The sequence below is a fragment of the Gopherus evgoodei genome, chromosome 4, assembly GCF_007399415.2.
Source record: "Gopherus evgoodei ecotype Sinaloan lineage chromosome 4, rGopEvg1_v1.p, whole genome shotgun sequence".
Classification (NCBI taxonomy): Eukaryota; Metazoa; Chordata; order Testudines; family Testudinidae; genus Gopherus; species Gopherus evgoodei.
Window position 1 is genome coordinate 130,155,566 of NC_044325.1, and position 22,101 is coordinate 130,177,666.

Consider the following 22,101-nt stretch of genomic DNA (forward strand, 5'->3'; position numbering starts at 1 on the left):
TTCCAGTTAGGTGTACGCGCCGCGCGTGCACATTCGTCGGAAAACTTTTACCCTAGCAACTCAGTGGGCCGGCAGGTCGCCCCCTAGAGTGGCGCCACCATGGCGCTCCATATATACTCCTGCCGGCCCACCCGCTCCTCAGTTCCTTCTTGCCGGCTACTCCGACAGTGGGGAAGGAGGGCGGGTGCGGAATGGATATGAGCAACACATCTCGAAGAACAACAGTTACAAAGGTGAGTAACCGTCTTTTCTTCTTCGAGTGATTGCTCATATCCATTCCAGTTAGGTGAATCCCAAGCCTTACAAAGGCGGTGGGGTCGGAGTGAAATGTGGCAGAATAAAACTGCTGAGCCAGAGGCTACAGCCTCTCTTGACTGCTGAACCAGGGCATACTGCGAAGCAAAGGTATGGACCGAGGACCAATGGAGCTTCGCGACAGATCTCGTGGGTAGAAACACGAGCCAGCAAGGCGGCAGATGAAGCCTGAGCCCTGGCAGAATGCACGGTGATGTGGCTTGGGGAAATATGAGCCAAATCATAACAAGTGGGGATGTCCGCCATCACCCCAGATGAGATCCTCTGAGAGGAAAACAAGCAAGCCCTCCCTTTGGCCCGCTACCGGGGCAGAGCTGGGGCACCTTAGGAAATGATTCTGTCAGCACAATATAATGCGAGCACTCCACAGATGTTCAAGGAGTGCAACGGTTATGCCCATTGCGTTGAGCTGTGGGTAACATGAAAGGCCAAAACACCTTAGGGAGGAAAGCCGGGTGCGGTCATAACTGCACCTTGCCTTTGCGGAACCTTCGTAAGAGCTCTGATCTCAGAGACCCGTCTGGCCAAGACTAGGTTGAGGTCCCAGGGCGGGGCTGGGCGGCGCACCCGAGGGTGCAAGCGCTCCAAGCCCTTGAGGGACCTCGAACCCATATAGCGTGGGACACTGAACGTCCATCTTAGCCTGCTGGAAGGTAGGGATGGCTGCTGAGAGTATCCTCAGCGATGATACCGCCAGATCCTGCCGCTGAAGGCCAGAGGCAGGCCAAATAGAGGGATCGAGACCTCAGCAGGAGCAAGATCGAGCGTACTGCAGCTGTAAAGGAAACGCTTCCACCTGGCCCGGTACGTTGACCAGGTGGAAGGCTGTCTGTCACCCCGACTCAGGTACGCAGGAGCCACCGTGAGGCGAAGAGGCTGCAGGTCCGAGTGACGAAGCCTGTCATTGCCCTGAGTGATGAGGTCTGGGCTGACAGGCCGAGCAACGTGGTATGTCAGTGCTGCCTGGACCACTCTAGAGTGATCATGATGATGCGCGCTCTGCCCCTGCGGAGTTTAAGCAGGACCTAACGAACCAGTGGGAACAGTGGGAAGGCATAATGCAGTTGGCCGTTCCACGGCATCAGGAATGCGTCCAAGATAGATTCCGAGGAGAGACCTTGGAAGGAGCAGAACACCTGGCATTTCCTGCTCTCGCGGTGAGCGAACAGGTCTGTGTGAGGAACCATCTCCACTTCCGGAAAGCGGGACGCCTCACATGGGGCAGAGTGATGACTCGTAAGACAGGAAAGACCTGCTGAGTCAAAGAGTTAAGACGTTCCGAACGCCTGGGAGAAAGGACGTCGCCAGCTCCATCAAGTGGGCCATGCAAAAGACCCGGAAATGGATGGCCTCCTGACAAAAAACGGGGGGAGGACTATGTCCCCCCTGAATGCTTATGAAGCACCTGGCCATTGTGTTGGCTGTAAACACCGAGATACAACGGCCTCGCAGCTGCCGCTGGAACCCCTGGCATGCCAGGCGGACTACTCTCATTTTTGGGGCATTAATGAGGAATGCCAGCTCCCTAGAAGACCGAAGGCCTTAAGCTCGGAGGTGACCATGAGCACTCGAGCAGAGAGATGATGCGTCCGCCGTCAGGGGCAGTGAGGGCTGGGGCGGATGAAACCGCATCCCTGTCCACACCAAGGAGGGAGTTAGCCACCACTCTAGGGAGCCTAAGGCGTTCGAGGGAACGGTGACTACCATGACCATTGGCTCCCTGTCCAAGCGGTACGCCGAGGTGGGCCGGACTTGGAGAGGACGGAGGCGGAGCTTGGCGTGTTTGGTTACAAACTTGCGGGCAACCATGGACCCAGGAGACTGAGACAAGAACGAGCTGAGGTCGTTGGGAAGCCTTCAGACCTCAGATGATTGTTGCCATCGCCTAAAACCGCAGTTGTGATAAGCAGGCTCCGGCTAGGTAGGAGACCAAGATAGCCCCTAGGAAGCCCAACCTCTGCGTGGGAACCAGAGTGGATTGCTCTATAGTAATCATCAGGCCTTGATCTGTGAATAAGACCGTGACGATGCCCACGGGCTGAGTGGTTTGTGTCTCAGAGTCTCCTCGGATAAGCGAATCGTCCCAATACGGAAAAACGCATATCCGACATAGCTACGGTAGGCGGCGACTATGGCCGTAAACCGGGAGTATTCACCGCTGGCTATAAAGCGGAGGCATCTCCCGTGCGGAGGGAAGATGGCATTGCGAAAGTACGCGTCCTTCCTATCCAGGGCGGCATAGTAGCCCCCAGGAGGCAAGGATGGAATAATGGTTCCCAGGGATACCATGCAGAACTTCAACCTTATCCCAAACCGGTTGAGTCCATGCAGACCCAGGGAGGTCTGAGACCTGTGTTCGAGTGGGGGACTAGGGCACAACGGGAGTAAAACCCCTAGCCCCTTTCGTCCGCTGAAGGGGGACAGGGCTGGAGCAATTTAAAGGTGGTACCTATGCTCCATCGTGCGCAGGGCCCAGCGATCTAAAAGTAACTGGGGCCATGCCAGGAGAAAGCGGGATCGGGATCCCGTCCTGCGACTGGTACACCGCCCTCCGGCGAACCTTGGAAGGTCCGTCTTTGGTCCCAGTGGTAATTGCGAGGGACCTTGACTTTGGCTTTTTAGGGGACCTGACGTTTGTCTGCGACCACCTTGGCCTTGCCGTTTTCCAGAGTTCTGCCTCTGGCTAGGCACAGAGTATGGCGGCTGGGGCCATAAAGGCCTGCGTTTGGTCACTGGCGTATACATGCTGAGACGCATTAGGACCCTATTGTCCAGCAGGCTTCGCAGTCTGGGGCTGTCTCTGCCGCGAAGATGCCTTTACCAACAAAGGGTAAATTCTTTCCCCCGTCCTCCAAGACGGCAGCGAACTCCAGGTGGGAGGTTTGAGGGAGAAACTCCTTCACCCAAGTGCTATAATTATCGCAGCTAAGCAAGGCTTGTTGCTTTGCTACCCAGAGCTGCAGGGCCCCTGCAGAGTACACCTTGCATTCGCCAAGGCTCTTTCTGCGTCGGGGCTGGCGCCCGCTGGCCATCATATCAGGATCGTGGTCCTGAGCATAAAATCTGCGCATATGGGATGACACGGATGCGCATCCGGACGGCCATGGAGGTACTAAAAGAAGGCACGGGCCGAGTCTCTGACTCACTCGGACCTTGCCCAACTCGGCACCGGGGACCGGCATCGGGAGGCGTATCGGTACCTGGAACGAGATCCAGACCCGCAACCAGAACGGTGTCGGGAGGTCGACCGAGATCTCGAGGCTCGGAGAAGAGCTACAGGAGTCAAGGTACCTGCCCCGGTGCCAGATGTCGGAATGGTGCCGATAGCGGGTCGGTGAACGGGATACCGACCGGTGCAGCGAGTGTGACCAGTACCGAGGAAAACAGCACCGGGACTGCCAGTGGTGTCCGGCGTGCCGACAGGACTTGGAGTGTCTGCGGGACCGTGATCATGAACGGTGCCGCTCTGCTGTACTGACAGGGGACAGTCCCTTGAAGAGACTGTATTACCCGTACCGGCGGTGCCCGGGTCAGGCAGCACTGACTCTGTCATGGCACTGAGAGCCCTCGCCGTTGGTAACATCTCCGGCGTGCAGGGAACAGCAGGCTCAACCACAGTGCGTACTGGGGAGCTGTCAGGCACCGGATTCGACGGCCCTCGTGGGGCCGGGATCCACGGTACCGAGGTCATCAGAGCTTCGGTAGGTGCCGGTGCCGGGCGAACCGAGTTAGATAAGCTGTCTGGCTGTGGTGCCGTCAGCACTGAAGCAGCGGGAGTAATACGCTCAACCACGGCGCGTGCCGGGGAGCCGTCGGGCACCGGATTCGATAGCCCTTGTGGGACTGGAATCGACGGTGCCGATGTTGTCGGTGCCTCAGAAGCTTCGGTTGGCATGGAAGCAGCCGGAGCAGGAGCTCAACCACGGCGCGTGCCGGGGAGCCGTCAGGCACCGGATTCTACGGCCCTTACGGGACCGGGATCGACGGTGCCGACGTCATCGGTGCCGCAGCAGGTGTCGGTGCCGGGCGCTCCGACTTAGACTAGCCCTCTGGCTGCGGTGCCGTTGGCACGGAAGCAGCCGGAGCCTTAGCTCGACCACGGCGCGTGCCGGGGAGCCGCCAGGCACCGGATCCTACGGCCCTTGCGGGACCGGGGATCGACGGTGCCGACGTCATCGGTGCCGCAGCAGGTGTCGGTGCCGGGCGATCCGACGTAGACGAGCTCTCTGGCTGCGGTGCCGTTGGCACGGAAGCAGCAGGAGCAGTAGCTCAACCACGGCGCGTGCCGGGGAGCCGTCAGGCACCGGATTCTACGGCCCTTGTGGGACCGGGATCGACGGAGCCGACGTCATCGGTGCCGAAGCAGGTGCCGGTGCCGGGCGATCCGACTTAGACGAGCCCTCTGGCTGCGGTGCCGCTGGCACGGAAGCAGCAGGAGCAATACGCTCAACCACGGCGCGTGCCGGGGAGCCGTCAGGCACCGGATTCTACGGCCCTTGTGGGACCGGGATCGACGGTGACGACATCATCGGTGCCGTAGCAGGTGTCGGCGCCGGGCGATCCGACTTAGACGAGCTCTCTGGCTGCGGTGCCGCTGGCACGGAAGAAGCAGGAGCAATACGCTCAACCACGGCGCGTGCCGGGGAGCCGTCAGGCACCGGATTCTACGGCCCTTGTGGGACCGGGATCGACGGTGACGACGTCATCGGTGCCGTAGCAGGTGTCGGCGCCGGGCGATCCGACTTAGACGAGCTCTCTGGCTGCGGTGCCGCTGGCACGGAAGCAGCAGGAGCAGTAGCTCAACCACGGCGCGCGCCGGGGAGCCGTCAGGCACCGGATTCTACGGCCCTCGTGGGACCGGGATCGACGGTGCCGACGTCGTCGGTGCCGGGCGAGCCACCTTAGACGAGCTGTCTAGCTGTGGTGCAGCTGGCACAGAAGCAGCAGGAGCAGTAAGCTCTACCACGGCGCGAGCCGGGGAGCTGCCAGGCACCGGATTCCATGGTCCTGGGGGACTGGAATCGACGGAGCCGAAGTCATCGGTGCCTCTGCAGGTGACGGTGCCGGATACGCAACTTAGGCGAGCTCTCTGGCTGCGATGCAGGTGGCACGGAAGTAGCGGGAGCAGGGGGCTCAACCACGGCGCGTGCCGGGGAGTCGCCAGGCACCAGCAGGAATCGTAGACTCTCTCGACCTCGGAAGAAGGGAGCGGTGCCGAGTCGACATCGGTGCCGGCGATCGGTCGGTGCCGAAAGGCCTTGGTGGTACCGGCGGGGTCCGGTGCCGAGGAGGCGCTTCCGCCCGCCGCTTGAACATCGCTCCGCGCCCAAGGTGGAGGGGTAAGTGAAAGTCCCGCACCTTTTTGTTCTCGGCTTAAAAGCCTTGCAAATGGGGCACTTATCTGTTAAGTGTGATTCCCTGAGGCACTTCAAACAGGAGTCATGTAGATCTCTCTTCGGCCGCGGCTTCTGGCAAGCCGGGCCCCTTTTAAAACCCGGTGAGCCATGCATGGCTCCGGCACTGGGCTCATGGAAGGGGCTACTTCCTGAACCCCGCTAACTAAACTAACCATGTTAGCAAAGAAAACACGTATAACCATACAAATATATATATAAAAGGGTTATAACTGCATAATTATATACGAGAAAACGAGTAGCTAGGGAAGTGGAGGTCAGCTAAGCCGCGCTCCACTGTTCCAACGACCGACACGGGCGGTAAGAAGGAACTGAGGAGCGGGTGGGCCGGCAGGAGTATATATGGAGCGCCATGGTGGCGCCACTCTAGGGGGCGACCTGCCGGCCCACTGAGTTGCTAGGGTAAAAGTTTTCCGACGAATGTGCACGCGCGGCGCGTACACCTAACTGGAATGGATATGAGCAATCACTCGAAGAAGAACCAATTGTTGCGAGTTGAATCAGGGTGCCAATTCTGATGCTGCGGACGCGGTCTCTGGAGCCCAATCACATTGCTGTCTGGGCAAGGGGCTGAACTGCACCTCCGAGCCAGAGAAGTCGTCACCCCCTGCTGTCGAGGCTTGGGTCTGACGGCCCACTGTCGCCACTGGCAACCGGTGCTAGCAGTGGTCCAACTGGTGCCGGGAGTACGGACTGTCCTCAAGGTCTCAGCGATGGCGACCAATGGCATGATGAAGACGGGTGCTGAGGAGATCGTTTATGCCTGGGCAAGCCCCAGTGTGTAGACAGAGATTGAGAGCACGATGCCAATGACTTGTGGTGGCAAGCCAGAGACCTGGGCTGACGTGGAGACTAAGAATATGGTGACTTAGGGCTCTGTCTTGGCTCCAGAGATCAGTAGTGCTCACTTATCTTGTGCGAGGTGTGACAAAGTTCTTCCTCTACCTTGGTGGGTCCTGCGCTTATTGGCAGATTTGCTCACCTCAGTAAACTTCTCCTGTGTCTGATCAGGAGTTGGGAGGTTTGGGGGGAACCCGGGCCTGCCCTCCACTCTGGGTTCCAGCCCAGGGCCCTGTGGATTGCAGCTGTCTAGAATGCCTCTTGTAACAGCTGCATGACAGCTACAACTCCCTGGGCTACTTCCCCTTGGTCTCCTCCAAACACCTTCTTTATCCTCACCACAGGACCTTCCTCCTGGTGTCTGATAACGCTTGTACTCCTTAGTCGTCCAGCAGCACACCCTCTCACTCTCAGCTCCTTGCGCCTCTTGCTCCCAGCTCCTCACATGCACTTCCTCTCCTCTGGCTCCTCCTCACCTGACTGGAGTGAGCTCCTTTTTAAACCCAGGTGCCCTGATTCGCCCTGCCTTGATTGGCTGCAGGTGATGTAATCAGCCTGTCTGCCTTAATTGGTTCTAGCAAGTTCCTGATTACTCTAGTGCAGCCCCTGCTCTGGTCACTCAGGGAACAGAAAACTACTCATCCAGTGATCAGCCTATTCCATTGCTGCATACAGTGCCAGCTGTGGCGGGGATGCTCTTAAATCTCCAGGCGCTGGGAGCTGAGAGGAGGTCAGCTGCACATTCAGCTTGGGCCCTTTACTGCTCCCTGGAGCTGGTGGTAGGTCCTTTTGTGGGGGCAAACTCCACGGGGCTGAGCCCTTTTGCAGGCCTGAGCCCTTTTGCGGGCCTGGAGTGTCTGTAAGGCCCAGACAGGGTCCTTTGCCCAGAGCCCCCTTGTCGGGCTTGCTTGGTGTCGACTTTTGTTTTTTTCTTCAGCACCAGTGACCAGGGGATTGGTGCCGGGAAGAGCCTGGTGCCGGGGACACACTACGCACTGAAGCCGAAGCACTGTGTGCCGTGTCAGACCGCTCTGGCTCCAAAGCTGGGCGTAGGGCAGCCTGCATCAGGAGGGCCCTGAGACATATGTCATGCTCTCTCTGTGTCTGAGAATGAAAGTTCTTATATATGCGACAGCGCTCCTTTATGTGGGATTCCCTGAGGCATCTTACACAACTCATGTGGGTCACTAACAGGCATAGGCCGGAGATCGGGACCATGCCTGGGACAAAGTCCCCACCCCATCTCCCTGTCCCAAGAGGGAGGGGTCCCTGTGCTTCAATGTAATTTATCTGGAATTCACCCACCCAAGGATAGGCACTGGAGCAAATCCAGATTATGTGAAGATTCCAATGGGGGCTTTGAAGTTTGAAAGGAAAGCTGAAAGACCTAGTAACTTGGTCTTTGTTCAGTAAATCAAGTGGCATTTTGTACATAGATACGGATTTCTCACTTACTGCACTCCAATGATGCATGAAAAATGGAGATGTTATGCGCTTCTTGGTTGGGCACAGATTACCCAAAGCACTCCTTGCACTTTGACATGGAGTCCCAGCTGTGAAGGTTGGAGAGAAACCCTTTTCTACCTCAGACTTAGAACCAGTTTCTCTGGCTGAGCTGCTGTGCCCCTACTTCGCAGCCCACAAACCAATTCCTCTTCTGAACCTGAAACAGAGCTTCATAGAAGAAGCAACCTTGAATTTGGAGAGCACCTCTGATATGAACAGGAGTGGGAATCCTTTCGGGAGGAAACTTGCTGCTCTTGGTTGAGCTTTTCCACAGTGGAAGGAGAAATCATAAGGCCCTGACGTGTTGGTCTGTCTCAGAGCTTCATGCCCTGGCACAGGAAGGTCATCTGGCTAGTAGTAAGCAGACCAGAGATTGCCCTCAGAAGCTTCTGACAGGCAACCTCACAAATCGAGCACCTCTTGGACGTTGATAGAAATATGCAGAGCAACTCTGCATGTGTGTGTGCTGGGTCAGGGATGAGGGAAAGAGTAGGAAGACAAAGCCCTGTAGAGAGACGCTGCACCAGAGGGCTGGAACCTCAGTACCTTGGTGATTCCCAGGCTGGAGAGAGGAGATATAAACTGAATGAGATTGCTATTGCCCAAATAAAGAAATAAAATCTAAAATATATAAAAACAAACATGTGAGAAAAAGCCAAATTGACTACTTCTGCCATCACCAGAGGCAGAACTGAACAAGGGATAAGACTTAGCAAAACAAGACTCCTCAGAATTCTGTATCCCTCTTGTGGAGAGCTGGGAGAGAAACTGGGCAGCAGGAAGATACTAGGGATGCAAGTAAGATATAAAATCAAATGGGGAAAAAACCTTAAGATGAGCCTGTATTTCAAAGCTTAATACATACCGCAGAGGCCGTCTCCTTACTCTCACACAGAGCTCTTTCCAGATCACAAAGACTCTCCAGCCTGGTCCCTCTCTTCTTTCCATTTGGCACTGGCTCCTTTAATTTCTTCTGTTTCCTTTTAAGACCCAATGTTCCAATATCACATCTGGGGGACAAGACCTAAGAAACAGCAAAAGCACAACTGTGTGGAGCATTTCTCAGTGCATTTATCCTGGCATATCACATGGCCATGCACTCATAAATCCATTTAGAACACAAGTACCCTAAAACTTTGACTAAGCAAAGGTTATGTTGGGGGAAAAACAGTATCCAGAGGACTGAATCTCATTTACTGAAATGGAAGGGACCACAGCCAAATTCATCTTTAATATGGAGTGGAGGTCCATGGAGACTCTGCTGCAGCACTCATTATTCCCTCTTGACTTTAGCATTCAGCTCCTGGCCACACTGTAAGACTCCAAGGCTGCCCCTCCAGACACCTCCAGTTTATAAACTAGGGTCTGGGGAAAGGTTAGGAATTTCCAGTTGCTGCAACAGTTTAGATTCATATCCAGGCTAACGAGCAGTGTCACATGAACCTCTCTGCTCACACTGTACTTAAGAATTTGATATGGGAAGTTTGTCTGCACAGTTAGTCTTTGTTTCTAGTTTAGTTAGTCAAGGAAAATATAAAACAAGCCTCCTCCAGGCTGAAGAGAAGTATGCAGTAAACTTACAATATGCACAATGCCTCTAAAACCTTTTGCAAAAACATTTAATAAAATATTAATGCCAATTTCAGCTTTTGATGCGATTAATACCTACAGCAGTGAGGTGACTACTTAGACACGAACTCTGCGCATTACACATATTGAATCTATTTCCCCATGTTAAGTATCCTTACACCTGTCTAAAATGGACCATCTTGATTATCACTACAAAAGTATTTTTTCTCCTGCTGATATCACTTCATCTTTAGTAATTAGCCTCTTACAGTTGGTATGGCTACTTCCACCTTTTCATGTTCTCTGTATGTATATATATTTCTTACTAGATGTTCCATTCTATACATCTGATGAAGTGGGCTGTAGCCCATGAAAGCTTATGCTCAAATAAATTTGTTAGTCTCTAAGGCCTGGTCTATGCTGGTGGGGTGGGGGGGGAAATCGACCGAAGATACGCAACTTCAGCTATGAGAACAGCGTAGCTGAAGTCAACATATCTTAGGTCAATTTACCTCGTGTCCTCACAGCACGGGGTCGACTGCCGCCGCTCCCCCGTCAACCCCGCTTCTGCCTCTTGCCACGGTGGAGTACAGGAGTCGATGGCAGAGCAATCGGGTGTTCCTTAAGGTGGCACAAGTAACTCCTGTTTTTTCTGTGCAGGTGTAGATACAGTTTAGAGTTCTTACCTCTAGAAGTGAGTAAGAGGAGTTCTCTGTCAGAAATGTATTGGCTGCACACTCCTTCCAAGCTTGAACATCTGCCACTAAAGACTCTAGCCTTGGCAGGTAGTCCAGATGTACCGGGATAGAGCGACCTCTTGCCACAAGTTCCACAAGAGTGTCTAGCACAGGCACACGTCCTCCAGTCTAATGAATTAGAAATTAAGAGGTGCTTGATTTGTACAAGACAAAAACAGAACAACGACATTTGAATCAACTGGAGTGAGATTTTGTAAAACAGAATCTAGGCACTTTATTCACCTAGTGAGAACAGTCATATTTATGATTTTTTTTTCAATTTTTGGTGCCAGTTTGTTATCTATGTTTTTAAATGCCCTGATAATAAAAGTACATTTTCAAACTGAAAGCATTAAAAAAAAAAGGACAACTACAAAATAACTCCAGATCAGAAAGACTCCCACAGCTGAAAGCTCCTACCACCCACACCACCATGCATCCCTCTCTGCTGGAAAGCAAATGAAATTTTGTAGCGTGCCCTGAAGGTAAATCAAAACCAGTTTATGCACATCATAGCAGAGCTCCCCTTAAAAGCAGTCCCTGTTCATGTAATTAGGGAGCTACAGATCAAGTAGCTCCATCAATTGGAAGCATGGCAGAATCACAAAGGAGAAGCGATTTCTGAAACAGGCAGAATTCAAACCAGAATTTAGGACTCTACAGGTTACAAACACCTTAAAATTCATCCAAAACTCAACTGACAAAAGATTGCATAGCACTGATACTATGTACTGCTATAGGAAACAATGTTTGTTGTCAAGTGATTCAATCAAATACATTTTTAGAAATAGAAAAGGAGCTGAAATTAAGGGTGCTGCCACTCAACAAGGCTGTGGAAGTAGAGAAAGAACTGACAGTGATTTCAATGCATGACAGTCTCTGTTAGCAAGAGTTAGGCTAGCTGTAACCCTAATAATGCGAGATTTGTAGAAGCGAGGATTGTGTGAGGTGAGTGGAAAAGAACTGTGTGAGATATTGTTGTGACCTTGTGTAGATAATGAGGAATGTAGAATGGCGTCTAAATAGAAGTGAGAAAAATAAAATATCAAGATGGCCTATGTATAAACAAAATGCAGTTGTTGCTTATTATTGTATGCAACAAAAAGTATAAATGCCTGCTGTAATTGTTTACCTGTAGAGAGACCTGCCTGGGACTGGGACAACCCTGTATCCTAGGGCACTCCCTCCCTCTACACAATTGTAAAGAGAAAATAAAGTATCTGACTCTGCTGCACCCAACCAAAAAGTGATAACTAAGTTTTTCTCCATCAATTTTGGGGCTCATCCAGGATGGCAACGCCTACTGAGAAACAGGTAGCTGCTCCGGATCGTTCTCCTTCGAACCCCATGGCGCCACAAGAGAGATACGAGACCTTTTGAAATCTCTATTGTGGTATCGGAGGAAGACTGTTCATGGGGCCATTTGTCCCTATTGGGCTTACGACATCTGAACGTATTGACTGTGCAGCAAGATCAGATGCAGAGCGGTACTGGGGAACTGTTTTCTACCTCCAATAAGGTTAGTTTATGTGGTGCTGGGGAACTGTTAGTTTGGCCGCCCCCAATAAGGTTAATGCATAAGGGAAATGCATTAGGTATGCACCGGTGCTGAGGGGTTTTTACCGCCTCAAGAGGGATTGTTACCACCTCACGTGTATTGAGTCCGGACGTAAGGTATAGATGCATTGTGGTATTTAGAAATAGAGGCCTTGATGTGTATGTGTCTGTACACCGGTGTGAATGTGAAAATGTAACAGTCAGCAGCGACCCCTGAACAGCTAGTAGCCTTATAATAGCTGGCAACCATTAAAAAAAATTGAACATCTCACGGACACAGTAGCCTGAACTTTTGAACTGTCTTCCCTTATCGGTCTTGAGGCAGTTAAAGCTGGTCCTAAGCCAGTTTTTGCTGAGCAAATTGCAGAAGTGCAGGGTTTGCTAACCACCAATCAAATGCTAACACAACCGAAGCCTGTGTGTAAGTGTGTATAAAAGATTCTTGGTTTTTGTATGGAGCAGAGTCTTTGTACCAAGGTACAAAACTCTCCTTTCTTCTGCAAAATAAAGCAACCTTTCTTTATCCCTGTCTGGCTGTCACTGGCTCTCAGCTAGGCAGATCCGACATTTCCGTAACAGTTTCTGGCGACCCCAGATGGGATCCTCCTAGCTTGGACATCGGACGGTTGCAGCAAACTAGGAGCGGCGCCACCGGGGTGCTTAGCTCCTCTTCCTCACTTCACCACGGCCTCTGGGGTTCGTGCTCCGATAAAGTGAGCCCTAATAGGATAAGGAAACACTTCCCGGGTTCTGGTTATATTCCGGTTACCTGGTTACTGTATTTCTGTCTTATACCTTTGGGTGTTAGGTGTGTGGGCAGAACTGAGCTTCTTGTTCGTAATTCCTCAGGGTGGAAGCCATAGCGTGCGAAGAAGCCCTAAGGTCATATTAAGATCCTTTTGTTCTGTCCTCTGTAGCAGTCAGTGTAAGCAGAAATTGCTGGCTTGGATTTTTTGGATTAGACCATTATTCCCTCCTTCTTTCTGTTTAATTCTCTATTCAAGTGCCAGAAAAGGGAATGGGTGGGTCTCAGCGGAAACCCTCTAAGAATAGCCCTTTAAATTACATGTTAAATAAATGGCTTTTACCCGGTGTTCAGATAGGAATGTCAAAAAGGCGCTTACTGCAGCTTTGTACCCATTGGCCCGAGTTCGGGTCTTTTGATATTCCGAGTCACTTAACTCCTCTGCGCCTGGTGCTGGAAAACCAGGCACCAGGACAAATGAATTATTGGTTCTTGTGGGACGATGAAACTCATCGTCGGTTAAAGAAAACACAGATTCAAGCCCCTCTATGCCCAAAACCTTCTGCCCCTAAAGAGGCCAATTTTTGGGAAAAATATCCTCCCATATACAGTCCTCGACCTCGGCCACCGGTAGCAGCAGCACTACCAAGTGGGACGGGCTCAATACCTTCCTCTGCAGCCGTGGGTTCAGAGAAAGCAGCCCTACCACAGAAATCCCCGCCCGGGAAAATTGAGGACACTACAGCTCAAGTAGATGAACCGGCTACTGTCGGGATAACGAGTAGTGGGTCAGAGTCTTTTAGCCTCTTGGGTAGTCCATCCCACACTAGATTGGGGTCAGTTTACGGCAAGAAACTCATGGGCAATTTAATTCAAGCACCCCTTCGGGTCATCCCAGTTCCAACGACAGAAGGGAATGTTGTGGACCATCACGTTCATGTTCGGTTTACCACAGCAGACCTTATGAATTGGCAAACCACTACGCCTCGCCTCAGGGAGAACCCGGATGTCATCCATAGGCAATTCCATACCATTTTCCAGTTTCATAATCCCGACTGGCAAGATGTGGGACAACTTTTAAGTTGTTTGTTATGCACAGAGGAAAAGAAGTGGGTCCTTAGGGGTACCCGACCTGCCGAAGAAGCCGGCAGCCATTCCCGCAACCTTATAACCCTTGCTAATCTGGCCCAATGAAACCCGAATAATCCAGCCCATCAGGAAATTTAAAGAGATTCTGGGACTGCATTTTAATAGGTATCAAACAGGCAGGTAAAAAAACTCTAAATTGGTCAGAAGTTCATAATACTGTGCAAGGAAAAGAGGAGCACCCTTCCAATTTTTATAAAAAGCTTTGTAAAGCATTTTGTACCTATACTAACCTAGACCCCAAGACCGTGGACACACAATCCACGGTTCGGCTTATCTTTATTTCTCAGTCAGCCCCGGACATCAAAAAGCAGTTACAGCAACTTAAAGGCGCTAAAAAATAATCTCTAAAAAACTGGTAAGCGTTGCCACCTGCGTATATAGCACAGAAAAAAAAAAGGTATAAAAAACAAAGCAGGTAAAAATGCTGGCGGCTCTCGTAAATGCTGGGAATGAAAAATAAGGAGGGTGAAGGGAACCCCCCAAAAGGCAACCTAAAATGAAAAGGGGGGCCCCCCAAAACATGCCAAAAATATGTGTAACTATTGTAAGCAGCTTAGTCATTAAAAAAAAAAAGCGCCCATACCGACCCACTGGGCGGCAGCCCCGCTGCCCAGACCCACCGCAACACCAAAATAACTGTAAAAAAACCCCAAACATTAACAGTAAAAAATGATGGCAACCTGGGGATTCTTCTGTCACCTATTCAAATAATTTTACCACTTATGTTTGTTCCTTCAGTGACCCCCAGGTCCATCTAACTTTGGGAGGAACCGTTTATTCCTGTCTTCTGAACTCTGGGGCTGCCCTCTCCACTGCTACTGTCAAACCAAAGAAGGGAAACCTCATAAATAAAAGTATTCCGGTAATAAGTATAAGCAAAAAGCCATTTAACTGTTCTGTATTGCAAAAGGCTACTATAAAAATTTCTGGTGTCTCCGTCTCCCATGCCTTTTTGCTAGCTCCGGATTCCCCAGTTAACCTCTTGGGCAAAAACTTGTTGTGTAAATGGCATGCTCAAATTTCCGCCCCCCAAACAGGATCGTCCTCCGGTTACCTCAAAACCAACTTCCTCAGCTGTGTGCTGTTCTGACCCTAGCTTCAAAGGACTCAATCCTGCCTGTGGACCCGATCCTACCCAAGCAACTCAAAACAAAAAGGTAAAAGCCTCCCTATAAAGCACTTTAAAAACAGACTTGAGCACTCTCCGAAAAAAACCAGTGCGTATAACCTTAAAGCCAGGCATTGTAATTCCTCAAATTCATCAGTACCCCATCCCCCAAAAAGCTCTGCTAGGCCTCCAGAACCTTATCACCACATTCCTGCGGATAAAAGTGCTAGTTCGCACCAAGTCTCCTTTCAATACCCCCATTCTGCCAGTCAAGACACCTGACAAATCCAAAAAACCCCCCCCAAAACCCCCAAAAAACAACCTGGTATACCGATTTGTCCAGGACTTGCGGGCAGTGAATAAAGTCATTCAGGCTAAATACAACATGGTACCTAACCCTCACACTATCCTGACTGCCATTCCAGCAGGTACTGCTTGCTACTCAGTAATAAACTTGTGTAAGGCCTTTTTCAATATTCCTCTAAATCAAAACAGATAAAATATCTTTGCATTTACATGAACAAATCCAAAAACTGAAAGGGCAGAACAGCTAACCTAAACTTGGCTACCACAAAAATATGTTAAATCACCAACCATTTTCTCCTCTATCCTGACACGAGATTTAGCTAATATTAAGCTACATAGTGGGTTCACTTTTCTCTTGTATGTAAATAATGTCCTGGTTTGTTCTCCTAATCAGGTAACATGCAAAACAAACACTATTTACTTGCTAAATTGCTTGGCAAACAAGGGACATAAAGTGTCCCCTTCTAAGCTTCAGTTTGCCAACAACCAGGTAACCTACCTCGGTCATGTACTAACTCCGGGACATCAAGCTCTATCTAGTGCCCGTATCCAGTCCACATCCCACAGCCAAAAACTAACATAAAATGCAAAAATTTTTAGGCCTTGCAGAATTTTGCCGTTCTTAAAACTGTAATAGTTAGCAGCGACCTCCGAACAGCAAGTAGTCTTTTAATAGTTGCTAGCTATTATAAGTCTACTAGCTGTTTGGGGGTCGCTGCTGACTGTTACAGTCCCCCCTTCAGGCCTGACAATTCAAATTGTCAGGCCCAATACGCAATTTGCGATTAAGCTGGAGGGAGAGATATTGTGTTTTTTTATGGACAGTAGAGCTTTTAGTAACAGCATTACATAAATATTTTGCACATTGCAATATTACTTAAATGATATGTAGAAAGAAAAGAAAGAAAATAATTTATTTGACAATTTGACAGAAAAGACCAGTAAACCATGACTTAAGGTTTGGGAGGAGGTTTTTTAAATTAAGGGTATGATTAAGAGATATAGTGTGGAAAATAACAGCTGTATTTTTGATGGCTTGCACATTTTTTTAAGTTAAATTAGAGCGATTAATATAAAATTAGTATTTTTTTAATGCGAGCATAGGCTTTTTTAATTTTAGTATTTATGGCATTTAGCACGTTCATTTTGCAGTGTTATTTTTGTTATGTTACTGATCTTTTGTCGTAATTTTTGGAAAGCATTTAAGGAGGCATTAGCTGCTTTTTTAAGTTTCGCAGAAATGTTTATTATTTTTTTTTTAGCTTTGCTATTTTTAGTTTAGGAATAAGTTTATCTATAAAGGAATGAAATTCCATTTGCCTGATGATTAGGGGTTTTTTGGCACGTTTAACCTGAGTTTTTTTTAAGGGTGTGAAAAGCTTGTGAGAATAAGTTTTTAGTTTGAGGATTTGGTGTGAGTTTAGTGTGATGTTTATTTGAACGTTTGGTAATACTTTGGCTATATTACACCGGCCATGCTAACCAGGCGGGAGAGTTTTATAAGCATTATGGCCATAAGTAAAATACAGACCGGGGTTTTGTAAATAAAGGGTGAGGGAGCTTTTTGCTACTTGATGGCACTAATTTATCCTAACATTTTGATGTCTGAGTTGCTAAATACTCGGCCCCGGCCCCGCCAATGGGATGCATTTAAATGTCCCATGGCGTGGGTGTTGTTTAAGATACCCCCACGGTATGTAACAGCAAACAAGTGTGATGTAAAGCTTACTAGCGTGCTCTTGGCATTTAGAAATTTTTACAAGGGATGAGTGAGGTGATAAAATGCCAAAGGAGACGTTTATATAATATGCATGGGTTTTATTTATGGGACTTAAGGGAAGGAATGAAGGAAACCATTTTTTTTATAATGTTTGCTTGTTAATTTTGTAATATAGGCTTTGTCAGGCCCGAAGGGAGGACTGTAATAGTCAGCAGTGACCCTCGAACAGGTAGTAGCCTTATAACAGCTAGCAACCATTAAAGAAAAATTGTACACCTCACGGACACAGTAGCCTGAACTTTTGAACTGTCTTCCCTTATCGGTCTTAAGGCAGTTAAAGCTGGTCCTAAGCCGGTTTTTGCTAAGCAAATTGCAGAAGTGCAGGATTTGCTAACCACCAATCAAATGCTAACACGATCAAAGCCTGTGTGTAACTGTGTAGAAAAAATTCTTGGTTTTTGTATGGAGTAGAGTCTTTGTACCAAGGTACAAAACTCTCCTTTCTGCTGCGAAATAAAGCAACCTTTCCTTATCCCTGTCCAGCTGTCATTGGCTCTCAGGTAGGTGGACCCGACATTTCGGTAACAAAAGTTACCGAAAGATGCCCAGAGTATTCTGTGAAGCAAAAGCTCGTGACCAGAAATACGCTAACGCGAGCCCGGTAAAAGAAGGTTACTCACCTTTGTAACTTGTTCTTCAAGATGTGTTGCTCATATCCATTCCAATTAGGTGTGCGCGCTCTGCGTGCACATTCATCGGAGACTTTTTACCCTAGCAACACTCGGTGGGCCAGCAGGTCGCCCCTGGAGAGGCGCCGGTATGGTGCCTGATATATACCCCTGCTGGCCCGCCCGCTCCTCAGTTCCTTCTTGCCGGCTACTCCGACAGTGGGGAAGGAGGGCGGGTGTGGAATGGATATGAGCAACACATCTCGAAGAACAACAGTTACAAAGGTGAGTAACTGTCTTTTCTTCTTCGAGTGCTTGCTCATATCCATTCCAATTAGGTGATTCCCAAGCCTTACCTAGGCGGTGGGGTCGGAGCGAGACGTTGCGGACTGTAAAACCGCTGCGCCGAAAGCATCGTCGTCTCTAGCCTGCTGGACCAGTGCATAGTGTGATGCAAAGGTGTGTACAGAAGACCAGGTGGCCACGCGGCAGATTTCCTGTATGGGGACATGGGCCAAAAATGTGGCAGATGAAGCTTGAGCCCTGGTAGAATGGGCGCTAAGAGGTCCCGTGGGAACGTGGGCCAACTCGTAACATGTCCGGATGCAGGACGTCACCCAGGATGCGATACGCTGGGAGGAGATTGCCATGCCCCTCATGCACTCCGCCACTGCCACAAACAATTGCGGTGAACGGTAGAAGGGTTTGGTCCTGTCAATGTAGAAAGCGAGAGCCCTTCGGACATCTAAGGAATAGAGCTGTTGCTCTCGTCGGGATGAATGCAGCTTTGGGTAAAAGACTGGCAGGAAGACGTCCTGGTTAACATGGAAGGCGGAGACGACCTTAGGGAGGAAGGCCGGGTGCGGTCGCAGCTGTACCTTGTCCTTATGGAATACCGTATACAGAGGGTCCACGGTCAGAGCCCGAAGCTCCGAGACTCGTCTAGCCGAAGTGATAGCGACGAGGAAGGCCACTTTCCAGGACAGTTACAGCAGCGAGCATGTGGCTAAAGGTTCGAAGGGAGGCGCCATGAGCCTGGTCAAGACAAGGTTCAGGTCCCAAGTAGGGTTAGGCCGTTTGACGTGAGGATACAGTCGCTCCAAGCCCTTGAGGAATCTTGACACCATGGGGTGGGAAAAAACAGACTTGCCAGCCTCACCTGGATGGAAGGTGGATATAGCGGCGAGGTGAACATGTAGAGAGGAAATCGCCAATCCCTGCTGCTTGAGAGACCACACGTAGTCCAGGATAGTGGGGACTAGTACGGAGTGTGGGGCGTGGCCGTGCTTGTTGCACCAGCAGCAGAAGCGCTTCCATTTCGCGAGGTAGGTTGAACGCGTGGAAGGCTTCCTGCTGCCCAGCAACACTTCTTGTACTGCTGCAGAACAGCGCAACTCGGACTGGCTTAACCAGCCAGGAGCCATGCATTCAGATGGAGGGACTGTAGATCCGGATGGCGCATCCTGCCGAAAACCTGCGTGATCAGATCCGGCCAAGGAGGTAGGGTAATTGGGTCCGCCAGGGACAGGTCGAGCAGCATGGTGTATCAGGGCTGCCGCAGCCAAGCCGGAGCGATCAGGATGAGGCGGGCTCTGTCTCTGCGGACTTTGATCAGGACTCGGTGGACGAGAGGGAAGGGTGGAAAAGCGTAACAAAGACGTCCCTTTCACGGAATGAGGAACGCGTCCGACACGGAGCCCGGGGAGCGACCCTGTAGGGAGCAGAACACTTGGCATTTCCTGTTCGATCTGGAGGCGAACAGGTCTATTCAGGGAAACCCCCACCTCCGGAAAACCGAATAAAGGACGTCCGGATGGATGGACCATTCGTGGGATAGAAAGGACCTGCTCAGGTGATCCGCGAGGATGTTCCGCACTCCCGGGAGAAAGGAGGCCACTAGGTGAATAGAGTGGGCTATACAAAAGTCCCACAGGCGTATTGCTTCCTGACACAGCAGGGAGGACCGAGTCCCGCCCTGCTTGTTGATGTAATACATGGCTGTTGTGTTGTCCATGAACACTGCAACACAACGGCCGTGTAAATGGCGTTGAAACGTCTGGCATGCCAGTCGTACTGCCCGCAGCTCGTGCACATTGATGTGGAGAGTCAGCTCTCTTGGTGACCAGAGACCCTGTGTGCGCAGGATCCCCAGGTGTGCACCCCAGCCTAGCGATGACGCGTCCGTTGTCAAGGACACTGAGGGCTGGGGGGCGTGAAACGGTAGGCCCGCACACACTTGGGAGGACGTCGACCACCAGCTGAGGGAGCCTATAATGGTCGGTCGAATCGTTATGATTGTGTCTATGGCGTCCCTGCCTGGTCGATAGACCGATGTGAGCCAGGTCTGCAGCAGGTGCATGCGGAGTCTTGCATGCTTCGTGACGAAGGTGCATGCGGCCATGTGCCCCAGGAGAGCGAGGCAAGTTCGAGCAGACGTGGTCGGAAAGGCTTGCAGACCTTTGACCAGGGAAACTATGGCTTGGAACCGGTGCAGGGGAAGACTGGCTGTCGCGAGGTTGGAGTCCAGCAATGCCCCGATGAACTCTATCCTCTGCATAGGCACCAGAGTGGACTTGTCTGGGTTGATGGTCAAGCCTAGACTCGCAAACAGCTCCCTGATGATGGTGACTTGGCCGACCACCTGCACCTCCGAAGTGCCTCGGATAAGCCAGTCGTCGAGGCAAGGGAAGACGTGGATACGACGACGGCGCAGGGAAGCAGCGACGACCGCCATACATTTGGTGAATACCTGAGGGGCCGAGGAGAGACCAAAGGGGAGGACAGTGAATTGGTAGTGATCCTGATTTACCACAAAGCGTAGATACCGCCTGTGCGAAGGAAAAAATCGCAATGTATGCGTCCTTCATGTCGAGAGCGGCGTACCAATCTCCGGGATCCAGGGAAGGAATGATGGTTCCTAAGGATACCATGCGGAACTTGAACTTTTTGATGAATTTGTTCAGTCCTCGCAGGTCCAGGATGGGCCGAAGACCCCCTTTTGACTTGGGGATTAGGAAATACCGGGAATAAAACCCCTTGCCCCTTAACTCCTTCAGCATCTCCTCTATAGCTCCGATGAGCAGGAGCTTGCGAACCTCCTGGACGATAAGTTGCTCGTGAGAGGGGTCCCTGAAGAGGGACGAGGAGGGAGGATGGTAGAGAGGTGGAGAAATAAACTGAAGACGGCATCCAAACTCCACCGTGCGCAGGACCCAACGATCCGAGGTCAGTTGGGACCTCGCCGGCAGGAAGGGGCAGAGGCGGTTGAAAAAATGGAGAGGATCCAGGGAAGGGATTGGTAAGATGCTCTCGGGTGCACCCTCAAAAATTTGCCTTCGGTCCCCGTGGTGGTTTGTCGGACCCAGAATTGTTACCCCTTTGAGGACCCGACTGTCGTCTGAGGTTCAGCCGGCCTCGCCTCTGGGTAAATTCCTGTCTGGGGCGAGGTGAGGGGTAGGGGCGCTGAGGGTGTGGGCGGAATGGTCTTCTCTGAGTCTGGGGTGTGTGCATTCCCAGCGAACGCGTGATAACCCGGTTATCCTTCAGGCTCTGTAGCCTGGGATCTGTTTTCTCCGAGAAAAGACCCTGCCTGTCGAATGGCAGGTCTTGGATCGTGTACTGCAACTCCGGCGGTAGTCCGGAAGCCTGCAGCCACGATATCCGACGCATGGCTACACCCGATGCCAGCATTCTCGCTGCCGAATCTGCGGCATCTAAGGACGCTTGCGGTGTGGTCCTGGCAACCCTCTTCCAGGAGAGCTGAAAATTCCTGGCGTGAGTCCTGGGGAATTAGCTCTGTAAACTTGCCGACAGCCTCCCAGGTGTTGTGGCTGTATCGGCTCAGGAGGGCCTGCTGGTTCGCCACACAGAGCTGAAGGCCTCCCGTGGAGTAAATCTTGCGGCCCAGTAAGTCCATGTGCCTGGCTTCTCTGGATTTTGGCGCAGGAGCTTGTTGGCCGTGGCGCTCCCGCTCGTTGACTGATTGTACCACCAACGAGCAGGGGACGGGGTGTACGTAGAGGTACTCATACCCCTTGGATGGCACCATATATTTTCTTTCCACTCCGCGGGCTGTGGGTGGAATGGAGGCCGGAGACTGCCATATGGTGTCCGCCTTTGCCTGGATGGATTTGATGAAGGGGAGGGCCACCCTGGTCGGTGCTTCTGCGGAGAGTATACTGACCACCGGGTCCTCCACTTCAGGGACTTCCTCTACAGGAAGGTTTATATTTTGGGCAATGCGCCGCAGAAGGTCCTGATGTGCACGGAGATCAATCAGCAGGGGCCTTGATGAAGATGTGCCCGCTACCGCCTCATCTGAGGACGAGGAAGAAGATAACCCAGGGAGGAGTGGCTCCTGTATGGAAGCCTCGTCCTGAGGGAACTCCGTCTCTGGGGCATCCTGCTGTGCCAGGAGATGCGCAGGGTCTTCCTCCATACCCGAGGCGGGAGGCCGGCTGACTGTGG

General features: G+C 51.2%; 1 protein-coding gene across 3 annotated transcripts in view; it reads right to left on the reverse strand.

The window, feature by feature from the left end:
• The window catches only part of KDM5B (lysine demethylase 5B), a 211,111-nt gene that overhangs the window by 46,221 nt on the left and 142,789 nt on the right, over positions 1 to 22,101 (reverse strand). For all 3 annotated transcript variants that reach the window (XM_030561061.1, XM_030561062.1, XM_030561059.1), the window contains 2 exons: positions 10,331 to 10,510; positions 8,941 to 9,099 (listed from right to left, as the gene is read on the reverse strand). In XM_030561061.1, the coding sequence (XP_030416921.1) occupies positions 8,941 to 9,099; positions 10,331 to 10,510 (339 nt within the window). The remainder of the gene's footprint in view (positions 1 to 8,940; positions 9,100 to 10,330; positions 10,511 to 22,101) is intronic.